Below are 17,554 nucleotides of genomic sequence, written 5' to 3'. Positions count from 1 at the left end.
GGAAGTGCATCTGAGCCTAAATCTGATATGCATATCCCAGAGCAGCTGACAAATGTGGTTGATAAGAAAGTTGCTGCCCTGTGGATTTACATTCTAAGAAGACATGGCAGAAAAGGAAAAGGGATTTGGAGGGAGGAGGAAAAGGAAACTCGGGCACTATTTATTCGCTTTCTTTGGCTACGTGTGCACCATACAGTTAAAGCCCAGTCCCCCACCCAGCAAAGAATCACAGGGACTATAGTTTAATCCATAAAGAGATACGATTTCAGCACGATTTCAGGGGGTGGACTAGATGACTCACGAGGTCCCTTCCACTCCTACAATTCTATGGCGCCCCCGGAGGACCTGCAGCCACATGGACCCCCGCCCCTTTGTCCTGGCTTCATTCCGCGGTCTTCCCCTCTCCACCCACGAGACTAGATCCACTTTGCCAGCAGGGGCTAACGCCAACCGGGCCATGGTCGTAGAATCGTAGAACTGCAGTTGGCACTTGGCAGGGACCCCCAAGGGCCATCTAGTCCAACCCCTTGCCGTGCAGAAATCGCGGCCATCTTCCTTTTCCAGAAACAGGCCCCGTCAAAACAGATGACTTCGACGCTATTTATTCTGGAAGCCGATGCCGAGGGTGTGGGAGCGCAGAGAGTTCGCTAAAGTTCAGAAGGCGGAGGCAGGAGGCTAGTCGTGGTCCAGCCTCGCCCTCCGGCTTCCTAGGGAGAGACCTCGCAGGCAGCCAGGTAGCAGCCCAGCAGCCCCGGCCAAAGAGAAGGGGGGAAGCGGGCTTTGGGGAGGGCTGTTCCCCTCCTGCTCTGGGGCAGGGTCAGTCAGCGGGACCCAGGTGGGTCTGGGAAGGGGCGGGGCAGTTGAGGGGGTGGGATCACGTTGCTCCGGCTCCCCCTCCCCTAGGCATGGTTGGGGCAGAGAGGGAGGGACCAGGCAGAGCAGAGGAGGGAGAAAAGGCTCCGAAGGGGAAGCGAGAGAGACCGAGCAGCGCAGGACCCCCATCGCTCTCTTTCGTTCGCACCATCCCTTCATCCTTTCTCTGCGGGAGCAAAACTCCGCGCGGGAGGCCTCGATCCGCAGGAGAGGCGACGCAGCAGCAGCGCCCTTGCTTTTGGCTCCGGAGGCTGCTCGCTTCCTCCGAGGGAGCCGAGAGTCCCACCTGCGCGCCGCGCCTCCGTCTCCGCCTGCCGGCCGGTCTCCCGCCGCTGCTGCCGCTCCCGCCGCCGGACAAACGCCCACCCCAAAATGCCCAACTTCTCCGGCAACTGGAAGATGAAGAGCTCGGAGAACTTCGAGGAACTGCTGAAGGCTCTGGGTGAGTCTGGCGCCCGAGGAGGAGGAGGCTTATTTCTGGGAAGGGCTGAGTCCAGCGCCTAAGAAATAGCCGATGACGCAGCGCCGCCGCCGCTCTATTTTCCCTCTATATTTAGACCCCTCTCTGGATGCGTCCCCCCCCCCCCGGCAGGGGCGCGCGCGGAGGCCACCCTGGGAGGAGGGCTCCCCCTCCTTTAACAGAACGGGGCTTTCCGGATGGCTCCAATATTTGGATCCGGGCATATGTGGAGTGGGAGCCGCCTTCTGGATTCCTGCATCTCAGCGGGCTGGACTAGATGACCCCGGGGGTCCCTTCCAGCTCTGCAACCTTAAAACCTGCTGTTTTTCGATAACCTGGGGGGCGGGAACATAGGCTGGAGAGATAGAAGAGGTCTGGCGCACCCGTGGCTCCTGCTTTCTGAAGGATGTGGGGCTGTTTGGGGTCGGGCGCCTGAGGTTCCCAATGTGCAGCCTTGGAGAATATTATTGGGGTGGGGAAGAGAAGGGGGTGCAGTTGGGAGCCTTAATTTGCATGCAGGGGGAGAACCTGCAGACCCGCGTCTTCCCATTTCGGAGTTTCAGCGTGTTCACGCGTGTTTAGAAGAACGCACCCGCCTCCGCCTCCGTGTCCCGCGTCGTCACTCCAGAAGCAAAGTTTGCGACTGGAGCGATCGCCCTGCGGGGGCGTCTGGGGTTCCGCTTCTTGCGGGGAGGAGAAGCCCCCGGATTTTGTAACGTGTGAACAGCTGTAAGGACCACCCTGGTGGGTCAGGCGGAGGGCGGCTCCTCTCCTGCCAGCCTAGGCGGATGGAACCGGGAGCGCTGGTGGGCTTCGACCCAGTGGAATTGAACCCCACTCAGCCTGATGGGACTTGGACCCCACTTAGCGGGGGGGGGGGGGGCGTGGCGGGAGGCAGGAGGTCCCCTCCCTGACTGTGTCTCTCACAGTAACGGCAACCCCGGTTTATCCTCACGACAGCCCCGCGAGGGAGGGAAGCGCGGCTGAGAATTTGCATTGCCACTGCGGTGGAGTTTGCCATTTGGGGACCCATGAGACACCAGGCTCGAAAGCGCCCCTCCGCCCCTCTGGGCAATTCTATTAGAGAAAGGGGCTCTTTTAGCGCTGCTGCCCCCCTCCCACTGTGTAACCATGGTAGGTCTTTCCTTTTGGACAATGGCTCTGCAGGAGACCCATAGATTACCCTTTTGTATAGAGAATTGAGGGGAGAGGCATCCATCCCCTGCCATTAGTCTTGATAGCTCTGGTGGAGCCCCCATGGTCAGGAGCAGTCTACCTCAGACTGCCAATCCAAAGTAGCAGGCAGGGCAAGCAGGATGCTGGGCTAAATGAGCCCCCTCTTTTTTAGCACGGCTCCTCCCTGCCCCCACCATCTCAGCACTTGTTTAAGTTTTGCAGCAGGAATTTCACAATCCATGTTTGTTTGTTCTTAAGGCTGACCAGCCATTTGTTTTATTTAAAAATGAGATTTTAATTTGGTGGGTTCAGGCGAACTGACCGTCTGGGCCTTTCCTAGGATTCCACCCCTGCCCCCCCCCCAGTAAAATCCTCATAATCCCATTTTGCCTGTCCTCTGACGTGGCCGGCTGAGTCACCACCTGGATGCCTCTGGAAGGGTTTGGAAGCCACATGCAGAACCAGGAGGGAAACTCAGGACTCAGAGGGGGGAAATGGCAGGTCCCTGGAAGCGGTTGTGTTTGCAAAGGGCTCGGCCCTTTTGGCATTGCCTGAGAGCCATCTGGGTCTTCTGGGTGCCTCATGGCAGGATTGCAACCTTGCAGAATTGTGAAGACCCCACTACCCAGCCAGTCTCCTGCTGGACACGATCTGCAGTGGGGCAGGGCAGTTCTGGCCAATGCACCTTCTCCTGGGTGGCTTCTCCCTGCCCCCACCCCCACAAAAGGCACGTTGTATCCCCTTTAGAGTGCAGCTCCTGAAAACAAAAAGGTTGCTGTGAACATAAGAACAGCTTGCCGGATCAGGCCCCTGGTCCCTCTAGCCCAGATTGCTGCCGTCACAGGGGCTGAAAAGCTGCCTGTGGGAAATCTGCAAGCAGTTCCTTCCAACTGGGATTATTCAGAAGCCTTACAGAACATAGCCATCCTATGGAGAGGGCAAGGAGCTGCTTTTGGCCGGTCGAGGAGGTTGGAGTCTCTAGACCTCAGCAGGAGCTTGAGCTGCGCCCCCAAATCCCTCAGGGGGACACATAGGTCCCTGGAAGCCAGCGCTCTGAAGCCGGAAGCAAGGAAGCCAAGATCATCACGAGAAATGGGAGTTGGATAGGAAAGAATTCCTAGTTCTGTCCCAGTGAGATGGAGATTCAGAAATCCACTTTGTCTCTGCAGGAGAAACAGACAAAGGAGAGGGATCTCCTCCCCGGATGGGATCAGGAGGTTGGCAGCCCCAGGTGTATCTGTCTAGTGTTTGAGGACGGGTCAGAAAGACGGTCTCAGAAGCTGGGAGGTTCTTCTTTCTCTCTCTCCCCCCATCTCCTTTGCAGGGGGTGGGCTGGATGACCCTCGGGAGTCCCTTCCAGCTCCATAATGCTATGATTCTTTCTCCCCATGGCTTAGTGTAAGACAGGGGTAGGCAAACTAAGGCCCAGGGGCTGGATCTGACCCAATCGCCTTTTCAGTCCGGCCCGCAGACAGTCTGGTAGTCAGCGTGTTTACATGAGTAGAATGTGTCTTTTATTTAAAATGCATCTCTGGGTTATTTGTGGGGCATAGGAATTCGTTCATTCCCCCCCAAAAAATATAGTCCGGCCCACCACAAGGTCTGAGAGTCAGTGGACTGGCCCCCAGCTGAAAAAGGTTGCTGACCCCTCCTGTAAGCTGAGCTGCACCCCAGCATTTCCAACAGAAGGAGGTCCCGGGTGCAACTTTCGCTGGCAGCATCTCCAGGTACGGCTGGGAACCTGCCTAAGAACCTGCAGAGAAGGCACTGCTGCCAGTCTGTGCAGGCAATAGCAGCCTAGATGGCGTGACTTCAATATAGCTTCTTATGCCCCCATTTAAAATGGAACATAATGATCTGGAACCATAAGAACAAGGACCTTCATTTCTTAGTGGCAGGGCACCCGCTTTCTTTGCAGGCGGCCCCGGGTTCAACCTCAGAAAGGCCTGGGGAGAATAAACTCTTCCCGAAACCCTGGACACCCGCTGCTGCCAGCCAGTGTAGACAGTGCTGAGCTGGGTGGGCTGATTTCGTACGACTCTGTTTCCTTTGCTCCTGCGACTGGATCGGTCTGCTTCCGAGGAGTTGGTGGAGGGCCTCATCCAGGCCACGTGCCAGGAGTGGCCCGTGCTCTGAGCTGGCCCCGGGGCAGGCCGCTCTTGCATCCCGCCTGCGAGGGAGGCCTGCGCACTGCTGGGTTCCCCGGCCTTTGGCTCTGGGCGCCGCAATGACAAATTCCTCCTGAAATAACCTCTCCCCACCCAGCGGAGAAGGAGGAGCGGGGCAGGCTTGGCCTCCCCTCCCGCCGCTCTCCTAATAATAATGCCCGACGGGGGCCGGGCATGACGAAGGGCCGCGACCGCTGACCCCTGGCGCTCCCTGCCATCTGCCGGGCAGGAGGTTGCGCGCACCGCTGGGGGTGGGGAGGTGGCGACAGGCGAGTCGGAGGAGCTTGGGTGTGTTTGTCTTTTGAAGCAGCCCCCTGGGATCCAGCCCAGGGAGGCAGCTTAAGGAGGGGGGGCTGGAGGAGCTCCTACCTGGCCCCCAACTCCACAGGACAGCAGATCCAAGGCCTTCCCTGCCCCCTCCCCTTCTGCCTCTCTGCAACCTTCTCCCAGCTGAGCCAAGGCAGCCCAGCTGGGAACAGGGAAGGGCTCTCCTGACGCAGCGGTGGGGTGGCTGCTTGGCATGCAGAAGGTCCTGGGTTCAACCCCCTCCATTTTCTACCCCTGCCCAAGACCCTGGAGAGTTGCTGCCAGTCAGGGGGCGGAGGGGAGGCACAGGCTGCGGTGGGGATGCTCAGCTGTGCTTCTGGGAGCTCTGGGTAGCAATACACAGAATCATAGAAGGGTTGAGTTGGAAGGGACCCCATGGGGTCATCCAGTCCAGCCCCCTGCAATGCAAGAATCGCAGCTGAAGCATCCCTGACAGATGGCCATCCCACCTCTGCTTAGAAGCCCAGCTTGGGTGTGTATCCCTTGCATCCACGAGGCCTAGAAACCTTTAGAAAGGAGAGCCTGTGTGTTCGTGTGCCAACAACTGACCTGAATTGCATCTGCAGTGTGGGCTTCAATCTTGGCAGGCCTGAATGAGTGAAAAGTTTAAATCTTTCCATCTCGCTCTGGCTGATGCCATCCTGCCTCTCTTGGAAAATCCCTCCGGCTGCATTAGCGGCAGAGATTCCCTTTCCGCCCCCAGCCTCTGTCTCCGGGAACAATAGAGAGAGAGAGAATGGCTCTGCCTCGCTCCCTCCTTTCCGAACCCCAGAGACCACCTTGAGGCCCCGTAACTGAAACCCGCTTGGCATGCAATGCTCTGAGCAGGACTTGGGGGGAGGACGAGGCCCTCAAAATCGAGGGGAAGAAAATGGGGCAACACCTCTCTCTCCCCCCCCCACCCCGCGAGGGAGGCGAATTCCAATCCAGCAATTTATTAGTATTTTTCATTTTTTCGTTTTCTCGCCAGGAAAACCTCCTTTCCCTCCCCTCCGATCTCCCTGCGCTGGTCACAGCAAATACTTTCCAGGTTAGGGGGCTTGTGCAACATACTTTGGGATAATTATCACATGCTTATATTTCACTCCTCAGCCGCCCCTTCCCCCCATATCTGAATTATTCGGGCAGAAAGGCTCAGATGCTGGGGAGGGGGAAGCGGGAATCAGCCGGCATGGGGAGGGGGCTGGAATGAGGAAACCGATTTGAGGAGGGGGAGACCTTGGCTGCCAAAGCATTGTTAAATCTCACTCTCTTTTTCCCCACGGAGTAATGGGGCCTGGTTCTCCACCTCCGAGCTGCGTTTTATGGGCATTTTAGCAGCGCAAAGAGGGGGGCTGCTCTCTCTCCCCCCCCCCATTCTCTTTCTCACTGCTTTGAGAGTGCCATAGAATTGTAGAGTTGGGACCCCAGGGGGTCATCCAGTCCAACCCCCTGCAATGCAAGAATCACAACTAAAGCATCCCTGGCGGGTGGCCGTCCTCTAACCCTCACTCATGAGGATCACGGAGAGGCAGGCTCCGGGTCCTTTAAAGCTGGTTCTTATTGGAGCTGGGCAAAGGTTTCTTCTCCCTACCAACCTCACCAGTTGCACAACGGCCTGCCAGTGGCTGCAAGACCACAAGAGCCCAGCTGCTTTATCAGGAGAAAGGCGGCCCATCTATTCTCGCCTCCTCTTCTCACGGTGGCCAAGCAGGTGCCTCTCCTGGGAAACCCGCAAGCAGGATTGGAGGACAAGAGGTTGAGAAGCATTGCTGCTCCAACTGTGGAGGGCAGAACAGAGCCATCCTGGCTGGCAGCTGTCAATTGCCTTATTCTCCACAGATTTGCCTAACCATCCCAGTTGGTGCCCATCTATGCCTCCTGTGGGGGGGAGTTCCATAGATCAGCTCTGCAATGTGTGACAAAGGACTTTCTTTCCTCTGCCTGGTGCCTCCCAACATTCAGCGCCACTGCATGTTCACCCGTTCTAGCATGAGGAGAGAGAGCGGAAAACTTTTATCCCTCCGCTCTCTCCGTGAGAAAACTTTCCTCTCTGCACTCCAGGCCTGGCAACCCCACATGCCAATTTATTTTCCTTTTAAAAAATCCTTTCTAACATCAGGCAGTCTCTCTCTCCCCCTCTCCCGTCATGAGGGCCTTACCCTTGCCACTCCCCTAATAAAATTACAATCTCTGTTCACATCTTGTAATCAGTCTTCGAAAAGGGAAATTTGGCACCGCCTGGACCCTGGAACGGCTCTGGGCTGGGCAATAATATTTCCCTTTGCAATAATTGTTCCCAGAGGCAGGCAGGGAGATGGCTCCCATTTCTCTCTCTCTCTCCCTGAAAGGGTGAGTTTTCCTACAGCTGCGCCACCTCTGCAGGCAGAACCAGGAAAACAAAGGACTGACTTTGGCTCATTTTTTTCCAAGAGGCTGAATTTGACAATCGGAGCAAAACTCTGAATGACCCATTAATTCAGACAAGCACCCTCATCTGCCAGTTTCCCACCAATTGCAGGTGCGGTCCTGTGGGTGGTGTAGCCCCATGGGGTTTCAGTGGGGCTACGCCAGTGTAAGCCGATGGAGCCTCTTTTTCCCACGGCGCTTACGCTGCTGAGCCATCTCCTTCCTCGCCCGCCTGTTGCACAATTGCACACTTGTGCAAGGTTATTGTGTCAACGCTGCCTCTGCATGCATCTCTCTCTCTCTCTCTCTCTCTCTCTCTCTCTCTCTCTCTCTCTCTCTCTGGAAAGCTGTTGCGATGAGACATGGCTGTGGGTGCAAGACTGACTTCCCAGTGACTCAATCTGATCCAGGAAGGTCACGGAAGAAACAGGCGCACCCAAAATCCACTAAATGTCAGTTGAGTCTGCCTTCCCCAGACATGGCCAAATTGTGTGTTTTTCAGGAGGGGCTGCCTGTCTACCTCCTTCTGATTCTGCACCCACAAGGCCCTGAGTGCTGCTCTTTCCCATAGCCCCCCAAGGAGGGGCTCCCCCTGAAATTCAATGGGGAGAAAGGAAGAACGGAAAGCAAGAGGTCCCTTTCCGTCCATTCTGTTGAGTTTCCGACTCTCCTGTCTTGGGTGACCCCCCCCCCACCAGGGCTCTTCTGACGTTCTTGTGGAACCTCCAAGTGCAGAGGCAGTCTATCTAGGTTCCATGGGGCATTTGGCCACTGGTGAGAAGAGGCGGCTGGGCCAGGTGGGCCCCCTTTGGCCTAATCCATCTGTCAGGCTCTCCTTATGTTCTGCCGCCACCTGCCTTCTCCTCACTCCCTGCTGCCTTGTCTCGTTCCAGGCGTCAATGTCATGCTCCGCAAGATCGCTGTGGCTGCCGCCTCCAAGCCGGCCGTGGAGATCAAGCAGGACGGGGAGTCCTTCTACATCAAGACCTCGACCACCGTCCGCACCACCGAGATCAGCTTCAAGATTGGGGAAGAGTTCGAGGAGCAGACGGTGGACGGGAGACCCTGCAAGGTGAGGGGCAGGGAGGGGAGAGGGGGGTCCAGGGGGGTCTAGTGATCCTGCGCTCCAGGCCTGCAGGCCACCCTCTGTTGCCCAAGGGAGAAACGGAACTTAAGACAGAGATCTCAAGGGGGGGGGGGAGGTGAGCATCAATTCTCTTCCTTGTCGGTCAAAACTGGGCTGGATCTGCTTCTCTCCAGCTGCTTTGCTTGACGTCGGCCTTTGGGCCTCAGCAGCCGATACCAGAAGTGCAGGAAGCCCCCTTTTGCCCCGTCACTTTGGGTGCATTTAGCAGTGTTGTCTACACTGGCCAGCAGCAGCAGCTGTCCAGGATTCGAGGAAGAGGCTTTCCCCCAAAACCTCCCTGGAGACGCTGCCAGTGGAGATGGAACCTGGGACCTGGCAGAGCAGGGACTCTCCAAATGAGCTACAGTGTGTTGTCTACAAATAAAACCAGATTCCAGTCCTCCTGGTTCGGGATGGATTAAATTTGGGGCAATAAGGAGAACTTTCTGAGAGTATGAGCTGTTTGACATGGGAACAGACTCCCTGGGAGGAGGTGGGCTCTCCATCCTTGAAGGTTTTTAAGTTGGACCTGTCAGCGATTCTTTAGCCGTGATGCCGGGGGCTGGACTAGATGACCCTTGGGGTCCCTCCCAACTTGACAATCCCATGAGTCTCATTGCACCATTGGCTCATGTAGCTCAGCACTGGCTGGCAGCAGCTCTCTGGTTTCAGTCTTGGGATATTCCCCCCCCCCCCCGCAGACAGCACCTGGGACTGAACACAGGATCTTCTGCCAGCACAGTAGGGTCTCTGTCCCTGAGCTGTAACCCTCCTCCTTTGCCTCTTGGATTCCCAAATCCCCATCCTGCCCTCTCTTGGATGGATCCTGGCTTTGCAAGGGGGGTCCTTTGGGGCTCCCCTAACTCCCGTGTCCAATATTTCTCAGCAAACCTTTTCTTCCCAGCTGGACTTTGGCCTGGGAATGGAGGGAGGGGGGCCCTGAACTTTGCTGCACAAAGCAAGGGGGAGGAGCTCCCCTCCCCCTCCCCCAGTTGCTGCATTTCCCCCATGGGGGCCAGTAGGCTCCTTTGTGGTCCTGTCCTCAGGGATCCTTACGGGAGGAACTGAAAGCATCATAATGCCAGCATCGTAATGCCATTATACCAATCTCCGGTGCGACCACATTTGGAAAGCTGCACTGCTCACCTCAAAAAGGATATTGTACACTTGGAAAAGGTTCAGAAAAGGGCAAGTGAAACGACGGAGGGGGTGGAGACTCTCCCCTGGGAAGGAAGGCTGCAGCGTTTGGGACTTTCCAGTTTGGAGAAGCCTTTTAGTTTGGTGAAAAGGTGTGAGAGGCAGCCTGATAGAAATTTGTAAGGTTATGCCTGAGAAAGGTGGGGGAGAGAAGGTTTTCTTCGCTCTCTCTCCCAAGACCCTGGCCCTGTCCAAGACCTACAATCTGCAGGCATGTGCCCCCCACCTCTCCTTTGGGAAGGAGCCTCTGCAGATGTCAGCCACAATCCACATCCACCCCATCATTCCTTAGGAAATACTACAAAGAATCACAGAATGGCAGGGCTAAGTATCGGCTGAAGCTTCCCTGGCGGAGGCCCAGCTGACCTCTGCTTCAAAGTCTCCAGCGAAGGAGAGACCACCACCTTCCCAGGCAGACCACCCCACAGTCCAGCAGCTCTTACCCTGAAAAGTTCTCCCTGTTCCTTAGTTGGAATTGCCTTTCTTGCTATTTGAAGCCACGGGTTCGAGTCCTCCCTTCTGGAGCAGCAGAAAACAAACATCACGGCCTTGTATATATTTGAAGGTGGCCATGAGATCCCCTCTTCCTCTCCTGTTTGTCATGCCAGGCACTCCAAACTCCCCCAACTGTTAGGCACATTGATGCATTTCTTCCCAGTGTGGCGTAGTGCTTCAGAGCGGTGGACTCATAATCTGGGGAACCGGGTTCGCGTCTCCGCTCCTCCACGTGCAGCTGCTGGGTGACCTTGGGCCAGTCACACTTCTCTGAAGTCTCTCAGCCCCACTCACCTCACAGAGTGTTTGTTGTGGGGGAGGAAGGGAAAGGAGATTGTTAGCTGCTTTGAGACCCCTTAAAGGTAAAAGGGACCCCTGACCATTAGGTCCAGTCGTGGCCGACTCTTGGGTTGCGGCGCTCATCTCACTTTATTGGCCAAGGGAGCCAGCATACAGCTTCCGGGTCATGTGGCCAGCATGACTAAGCTGCTTCTGGCGAATGGAGCAGCGCACGGAAATGCCGTTTACCTTCCTGCCGGAGCGGTACCTATTTATCTACTTGCACTTGATGTGCTTTTGAACTGCTAGGTTGGCAGGAGCAGGGACTGAGCAATGGGAGCTCACCCTGTCATGGATTCAAACCGCCAACCTTAAGGGAGTGAAAGGCAGGATATCATGTCCAAACTCTTGTTCTTCTTCCCGCAAACCAGCTTGGGTCTGAGCAGCCTTGCTGGGCTCTGAGCTGGCCAGGTCTCCTCTGCACTTCTGGCCCAGTTGCCTTGGAGCAAACTTGTTTTCTTCTGCTCTGCTGGGCTGGACCTCAGCCAACAGATTCAAATGGCAAAAAACGAGATTCCAACTAAAACCTGGGAAGAACCGTCTGGTGGTGAGATCCATTTGGCAGCGGAGTGGATACAACCTCGGAAGGTGGCAGACTCTCCTTTGTCTGAGGTTTTTAAGCAGATGTTGGGTGGCGCCTGTCCCATGTGCTTGAGCTGAGATTCCTGCATTGCAGGGGGTTGGGCTAGATGACCCCTGGGGTCCCTTCCAACTCTACAATTCCGTGATTTCTCTAACCAGTATGTCGTGTTCTCCTTGGCAACAGCTCTTACATGCACCTCTCCATTTATTTATTTTTTGCCAGAGGGAAGAAGGACGATATTCCGACCTCTGAGCAATTGCCTCTTGAGCCCCCGCTCATTTTCATCAGGGCTGGCTCCCCTTTATCGATAATAAATGCTGAGGAGCATGACGGAGATGATTTAGATCCCCAAAGGACTTGGGGGCTGCCGGCTCCCTTTTTCCACCAGCTGCCCCCCTTCCCCCTTCCTGGCCAGCCCTTTGGAGATGATGGATGGAGCTGTCAGCCTAAATTGGGTGGGGGGAGCCAGTTGCCCTCCTCCAGCTCCGGCTGCCTGCCGAGTGACAAATGAGTGCCTTTTGGGGGCAGAGGTGGGGGTTTTGATGGGGAGGGGGTCAGCCCTTTGTCGGCTGCTGGCAGGCTCCACATCTCACTGGCTGGGGGGGGGGCTCCCCCCCTTTGTTCTCTCCACAGAGTTTGGCCAAGTGGGAGAGCAACAACAAGATGGTCTGTGAGCAGCGATTGCTGAAAGGCGACGGCCCCAAGACAGGCTGGTCCAGGGAGATGACCAACGATGGGGAGCTCATTCTGGTAAGGGAACTTCCCTCCCTCCCACCCTGTCCCACCCCCAGGTCCACACACACACACACACACACACACACCCTTGCAGTTTGGGACACTTGAGCAGGGACACAGGAAAGTGCTTGGCTCCATTTTCTTGACACTTCCTGGCAAGGTTGATTTGGAGATGCTGTTGGTGAGGATGGAGCCAGGGGCCTTCTGCATGCCAGGCAGGGGCTCCTCTGTCCCTGGGCTAGACCCCCTTGCACCTCCTTTGACTTAGAAGCAGAGCAGACTTACTCTTAGAAAGTAGGGAACGAGGAACGAGGCCCCTGCAAGTCTTCCTCAGCCCAGAAATTTGGTTTCCAGAACTGAGAACCGGGTGTGCTGCCTCTCTCCCCCCGCCCCCCCGAGTGAGGCACACGGTCTGTTTCAGGTGGGGCCAGCATGGGGGCTGAACAACTTCCCCCCATACTGAAATGTCCCTGCCAACACCTTAAGGAGGACCGTTGGAGGGATCCATCCCCCCTTCTCTCTCGTTTTTGCTCTCATTGATTTCATCTTTCTTTGTTTTCCAGACCATGATGGCTGACGATGTTGTCTGCACAAGGATTTACGTCCGGGAGTGAGCGAGGCCTGCTTGTGGGGTGGCGGTTGGATTTGGGGAGGCAGGGGCAGCAGGGTCCAATGGGCAGGGATCTTCCATTCTGGGTCATGGCAGCCCCACCCCCTGCCTGCCCTCCCCATCACCCTTTCGCTCTCTGCCCATGCTCAGAGAGCGCTACATGCAGAAAGACTTAAGCAGAGCAGCTGGCTCTTCATCACATTCCCTCCGGCCTGAGAGGGGGCAGGGGGCGGATAAAGCAGGCTCTGTCCTTGTGATGCCCCCCCCCCGCCCCTTCAGAGCAGCCTTTCCTCCCTTCCTCCAGTCTCTTCTGGGGTCCAGCCTCCCTTTTGTCTGCTAAGGGTCCGTGACCCCCACCCCTTCCACCTGCCGCCCTCCCCATTGCAGACAGAGAATCCCCTTGTTTCAGAATCCGGTCGTGGGATTTGGGATCAGACTGGGGGGAGGTGTTTGTGTGTGTGCCAGAGTACCCCTAGCACTGACCTCTCTTTTCCTCCCTCCTGTGGGCACTAGATGGGATGAGGGGGGCACAACCCAGTCTCCCCACCCAAGGAAATCCCTGCATTGCTGGGGGTTGGACTGGATGACCCTCAGAGCCCCCTCCCACCTCTACTCTTCGGTTATGCAAGGCTGCCATTTTCCTGGGCCCCCTGACTCAACCCCTGCATCCTGAGCCCCCTCTTGCTCAGCATCTTGGGAAAGGGAACTAAAACCAAACAGGCTGCCCAGGTTTCCATTTCATTTCACGCCAAGCATCTTGAAGGCCAGCCCTGCCCCTCTGGGCCACCGGATCTCGTTAGCGTCAAAGGTGTAATTTAGCTGAGTGTCACCCACCAAATTGAGATGCCTTCTTACCTCTGGACCTTCTGTGTTAATTGCTAGGATTTTTTAAAAGTATTTATTTGCTACCCTTGTACTAACAAAAGGAGAAGAAAAAGGATATAACCACTTCCTCCCTCCCCCAAAACAAGCCCCTCCCCCCCTCCCTATGTGAGCACCGGGTCTCCTGTTCAAAAGCCACCTCTTTGATGTTTGCCTTCCTTCCTAATAAATGTCTCATTAAAAAAGTGTCTACATTTTTGTCTGCCTTGCCCTTTTTTCTTCCTCTTGATCTTTTGCTTCCAAAGATACCTTCCCCGCCCCCAAAAAGGCCATGCTCATAAATGGTTCAGCTGCACCCTCAAAATCCAGGAAAGAGTCAGACCTCTGGCATGCTTCACTCAGAAAGTGTTGGGAAGAGAGACCCTCGTTTTTGAAACAAATCTGCTGGTGGCGTTTCTGAGCCCTGCATGTTCACCAGGGGCTACTAGCCAAGGTGTCTGTGTTCTGCCCAAACTATGGAAGGCAGTGATGCTTCTGAATCCAGGCTGGGAGAGTGTTGCTGCTTCTGCTGGGATCAGAGTCCGCTTGTGGTGTCAAGAGGTGGCTGAACCTGCTGGTCCCCTTTGGCCTGATCTAGCAGCATCCAGGTTCTTCTGGCGCTCTTGTGGAGCCTCCAGGTCCAGAGGCAGTCTATCCCAGGTATATGTGAACACTGAGAGAAGAGGAGCCCCTTTGGCCTAATCCAGCAAAGGGGCTCTTCTTATGTGATTTATTTTTTTATCTCTGATCTGCCATAGACACACACCCCCATTCTCAAGGTTAAGTGACCCAAAACAAACAACCTCACCCCGAAATAATCAAGCCTTTGTCAATCTACTTAAGAACAATTTCCTGCTTAACCGGCTTGGATTCTTTGCTTCTACCTAGGAATTTTCCGGGATTTACCTGTGCATTGAAACTCGGAGAAGTAAAATATGTCGGACAGGTTAATTTCAGGCAGCAGATTCCCTTTCTGTGCGTGTGTGCAAGAGAATATTCCGCTTTCTCCCATGTCCTGCTTTCTCCCCCACCCCCCTCATGGCCGTTTGCAGAGGTACAAGCGGGTGGGGGGGCTGCTTGCCTGCCTGCTCTTTCTCTGGGTACATTTCCACCTGAAAAAGTGGTTTGGGCTCAGGGGGCACCCAGAGGCCACTGTGGCAGCCGAGAATAGGGAGATGGATGGGCCGCTAGCTTTGCTTAATGCAAGGTCAGGGCAGGAAGGGGGGCGCCTGACACACACACAGCCAGAGCCGCCGCCCCCCAGCCAGGAATGGGTTTGATCCTCTTTTGATGGGGAGACCTCCCCAGCACGTGAAGAAAGGCTCCAGCGGACAGTCCAAGAGTGGGTCACACCGTCAAAAAGCCGGCTTCATACTGCTTAAAAGCAGTATGTTGAGAAGCCTTAGGAGAACCCTGTTCCTCCTGCCACTACAATTCCCAGAGCAGCTTATAAACCAGACCCTGGTCCTAGGGAACGCGAGGAGTTGTAGCTCAGTCTTGCGCAACGGAGGACTCTCAACTCTAAGCGCCCTGAACTACAGTTCCCAAAAATCAGGGGTGGGGGGCAGCGGAGCCATGCCTGCTGAAAGCGGGACCAGAGCGCTTTAAAGGGAAGGCGCAGACGGGGCGCAGCAGAAAACGTTCCCCAACCCGCCCCTCCAAATAATCATGCTCTTTTCCGGTCTCCTTTGAGCAAGTCCAGGCCGGCAGAGAAAGCGAGGGTCTCGGCCAGCCCCCTCCCCTCCCCGGGCGCCCTTTCATCCCCCAAGACAAAGAGCGACCTCCCTCAGCCCCTCTTTTGTCTCAGTGCGGTGGGAATGCCAACCCCCCCCCGCCCCATTCAGGCGCCCGGGCAGGTCAGAGGCCAGCGAAGAGGGTCGCCCGGGCTCTGAATACCCAGCTCGTCCCCTCCTCGCCCCTGACTCGGGGGCTGCGAGGCAGAGCAGCTGCGACCCCCGGCCGCCCCCCACTTCTGAAAGAGATGGATGGCCTGTCAGGGAGGGAGGCAGCAAGAGGCATTCAGGTGTGCCCCCCAAATTAAGGGGGCTGCCTTTGTTATTCCGAGGTCCCTGCTTGAAACCTTTCCATGCCCCCCCAAATACATTGTCGGGGGGGGGGGGAGGAGTGCCGGAAGGGCATGAAAAAGGCAGGTTGCTGCTTTCCTTTGCGAAGGCACACCGATCTTCCGCCTGCCCGGGGTCTCCAATGTGGTGCCCGCGGGATCATGGGCTCCCTGGAGGCACGTAGTCGGGCCCTCGCGAGGCTGCCCGACCTTCCGATGATGCCCGAATGAGGAGACCGCAGCGTCCTCTTCCCAAGCGGCCCCGATGCGAAATGACAGTCGCCCGCGGAAGCCACGACGGGCCGGGGAAGATGGCCAGCGGCTGAGCAGCCCGAAGTTCGCCTGGTGCAGCTGCGGCTTCTCCCTCCTCTCCCCACCCCGATGCCGATGTTCCCGGCAGCCCCAGGCCGGGGGTCCCCGCTCCCGCGCTTCTCGGAACGGGGCTGCTGGCCCAGGCTTGTCCCGGGTTACCTGCGGGGCGTCTCCGCTTGTTAACCCCTCTCCCCTCCCCGGCCGCCGGTTGCCATCACTTGGCGAGGATCACAGAACCTCCCCCCGACCTCCCCCCCCCCCACCTGCGCGCAGCAGCAAAGAGTCCTGTGGCACCTTGAAGGCGACGCCGTTTATTGTGAAAGGAGCTGCCGCGGCCTCAGAGTCTTTCCCTGGGAGTTCACGGAAGACATTGGGATCCCGGGGTCATCTAGCTCAACCCCTGCAATGCAACCTTCTTCGTCACCGGCGGAGCAGGGGGAGAACAGGTGAGAAGGAAACGGGGGAAACAGAACAAAAAAGGGGCCGTTGCCTTAGTAGCAGCGTCAATTTACTGGGGGGAGGGGTGCAGAGTCCAGTGGTGGTTGATAACACAGAATTCTTGGCATTGGTAAGCCCATCCACGAACACGGCAGGATTAATATAGAGATATATCTTCATCTTCCTGCAATTCAAGGGCTCACCGCTTTCCTCTAATGGGCCGGCTGCAGAGTCCCTGAAGGGGATGGGACTGAAACGCGCCCCCCTGGCAGAGACTTTTCTGTCTCGTTTCTCCTGTCCTCAGCTCCGAGGGCGTGGCGGGCTGCAAGGGGGCGCTAACTCCTCTCCACCTGGTAACAATTCGCCTCTGCGCATGCAAAGAGTTCCTCGCCAGCAAGCGGCGCTCTGGCGCGACCGTAGGCCAGCCAAGATGTTTCGGAACATGCGCCCCCCCCCCCGAGTCTGCTGCTGGGTATTTAGACCCGGAATAGCTGCAAGCTGCTGGAGGAAGGGATAAACCCCGCTTGCTCCCGGAGCCTGGCCCTGCCCTGCCTCGGGGCTCAGACCAGAAACAACTGCCTTCCACCTCGCCCCCCCCCCAGTGCAAATGGGCTCCTTCCTGCTGGCCAGCCAGAGAATTAGCAGCTCGGACAGTTCCCAAGAAAAGCCCCCCCCCCCGCTTTGCCCCTCTCTGCCCCCCCGCCCATGTTCTAGAATGCAAATGCAGGCAAAGTGGCCTTATCCATCCCCGTGCCCTCCGGATGCTGCCGGGCTGCATCTGCCACCACCCCTGACCAGCCGCAGCCCAGCAACTCCCAGAGGGCACCAGGTTGGGGAACCGTAGGAGTTGGGAGGGGCCCCCAAGGGTCATCCAGCTCAACCCCCTGCGATGCAGGAATGCAGCTGAAGCATCTTTTAAAGGCCTCCGAGGAAGGAGACGACCACCTTCAGGGGGAGCACAGCTCCTGCTCTCAGAAAACCCTCCCTAGGCTTCAGTCAGAACAGCCTTTCTGGTCAATGGAACCCATCGGTTGCCATCATCTCCTCTCGGGTAGCAGAAAAGCTGCCTCCATCTTCCCTGGAGCAGAAGCCAAGCCGGACTCTTCCCGGCCCAGCAGCCTCTTCCTTCCCAAAGCACCTGCAAGTGACCCAGGATCTTTGCTGAGCCAACACTGTCCTCTGGAGGCCACGGCTGGCACTGCAGGGCCATCACAGGCAGGCAGGCAGGTGTGGGTTGGTGGGCTTCTCTGGGGTCCGCTCTCCCCCTGGGAATACCTAGCTGCCTTGGGGCTTCCCCCTTTTTCTGAGCAGGACTCAAGGCAGGAGTATGGCTCCATTTTCCAAGGCTGGCCTGTATCCCCAGAGATGTCTGGTCCCTTGCTCTCTGAGGCCTCTCTCTGCTCC

At 56.8% G+C, this 17,554-nt stretch overlaps 1 protein-coding gene across 1 annotated transcript; it reads left to right on the top strand.

Annotated features, from left to right (window-relative positions):
- The first annotated feature begins 883 nt into the window (after positions 1-883).
- On the top strand, positions 884-13,551 carry CRABP2 (cellular retinoic acid binding protein 2). The gene is made up of 4 exons (XM_083416884.1): positions 884-1,315; positions 8,286-8,464; positions 11,766-11,882; positions 12,431-13,551. Exons 1-4 carry the CDS (start codon positions 1,246-1,248, stop codon positions 12,479-12,481), a joined length of 417 nt encoding a protein of 138 aa, XP_083273010.1. The 5' UTR covers positions 884-1,245; the 3' UTR covers positions 12,482-13,551.
- Positions 13,552-17,554: the final 4,003 nt, after the last annotated feature.

Source organism: Podarcis tiliguerta (genome assembly GCF_965153285.1).
Source record: "Podarcis tiliguerta genome assembly, chromosome: 16".
In the NCBI taxonomy this organism is placed as follows: Eukaryota; Metazoa; Chordata; class Lepidosauria; order Squamata; family Lacertidae; genus Podarcis; species Podarcis tiliguerta.
The sequence above is the reverse complement of the archived record's forward strand: the minus strand, read 5'-3'. Positions and strand labels throughout refer to the sequence as shown.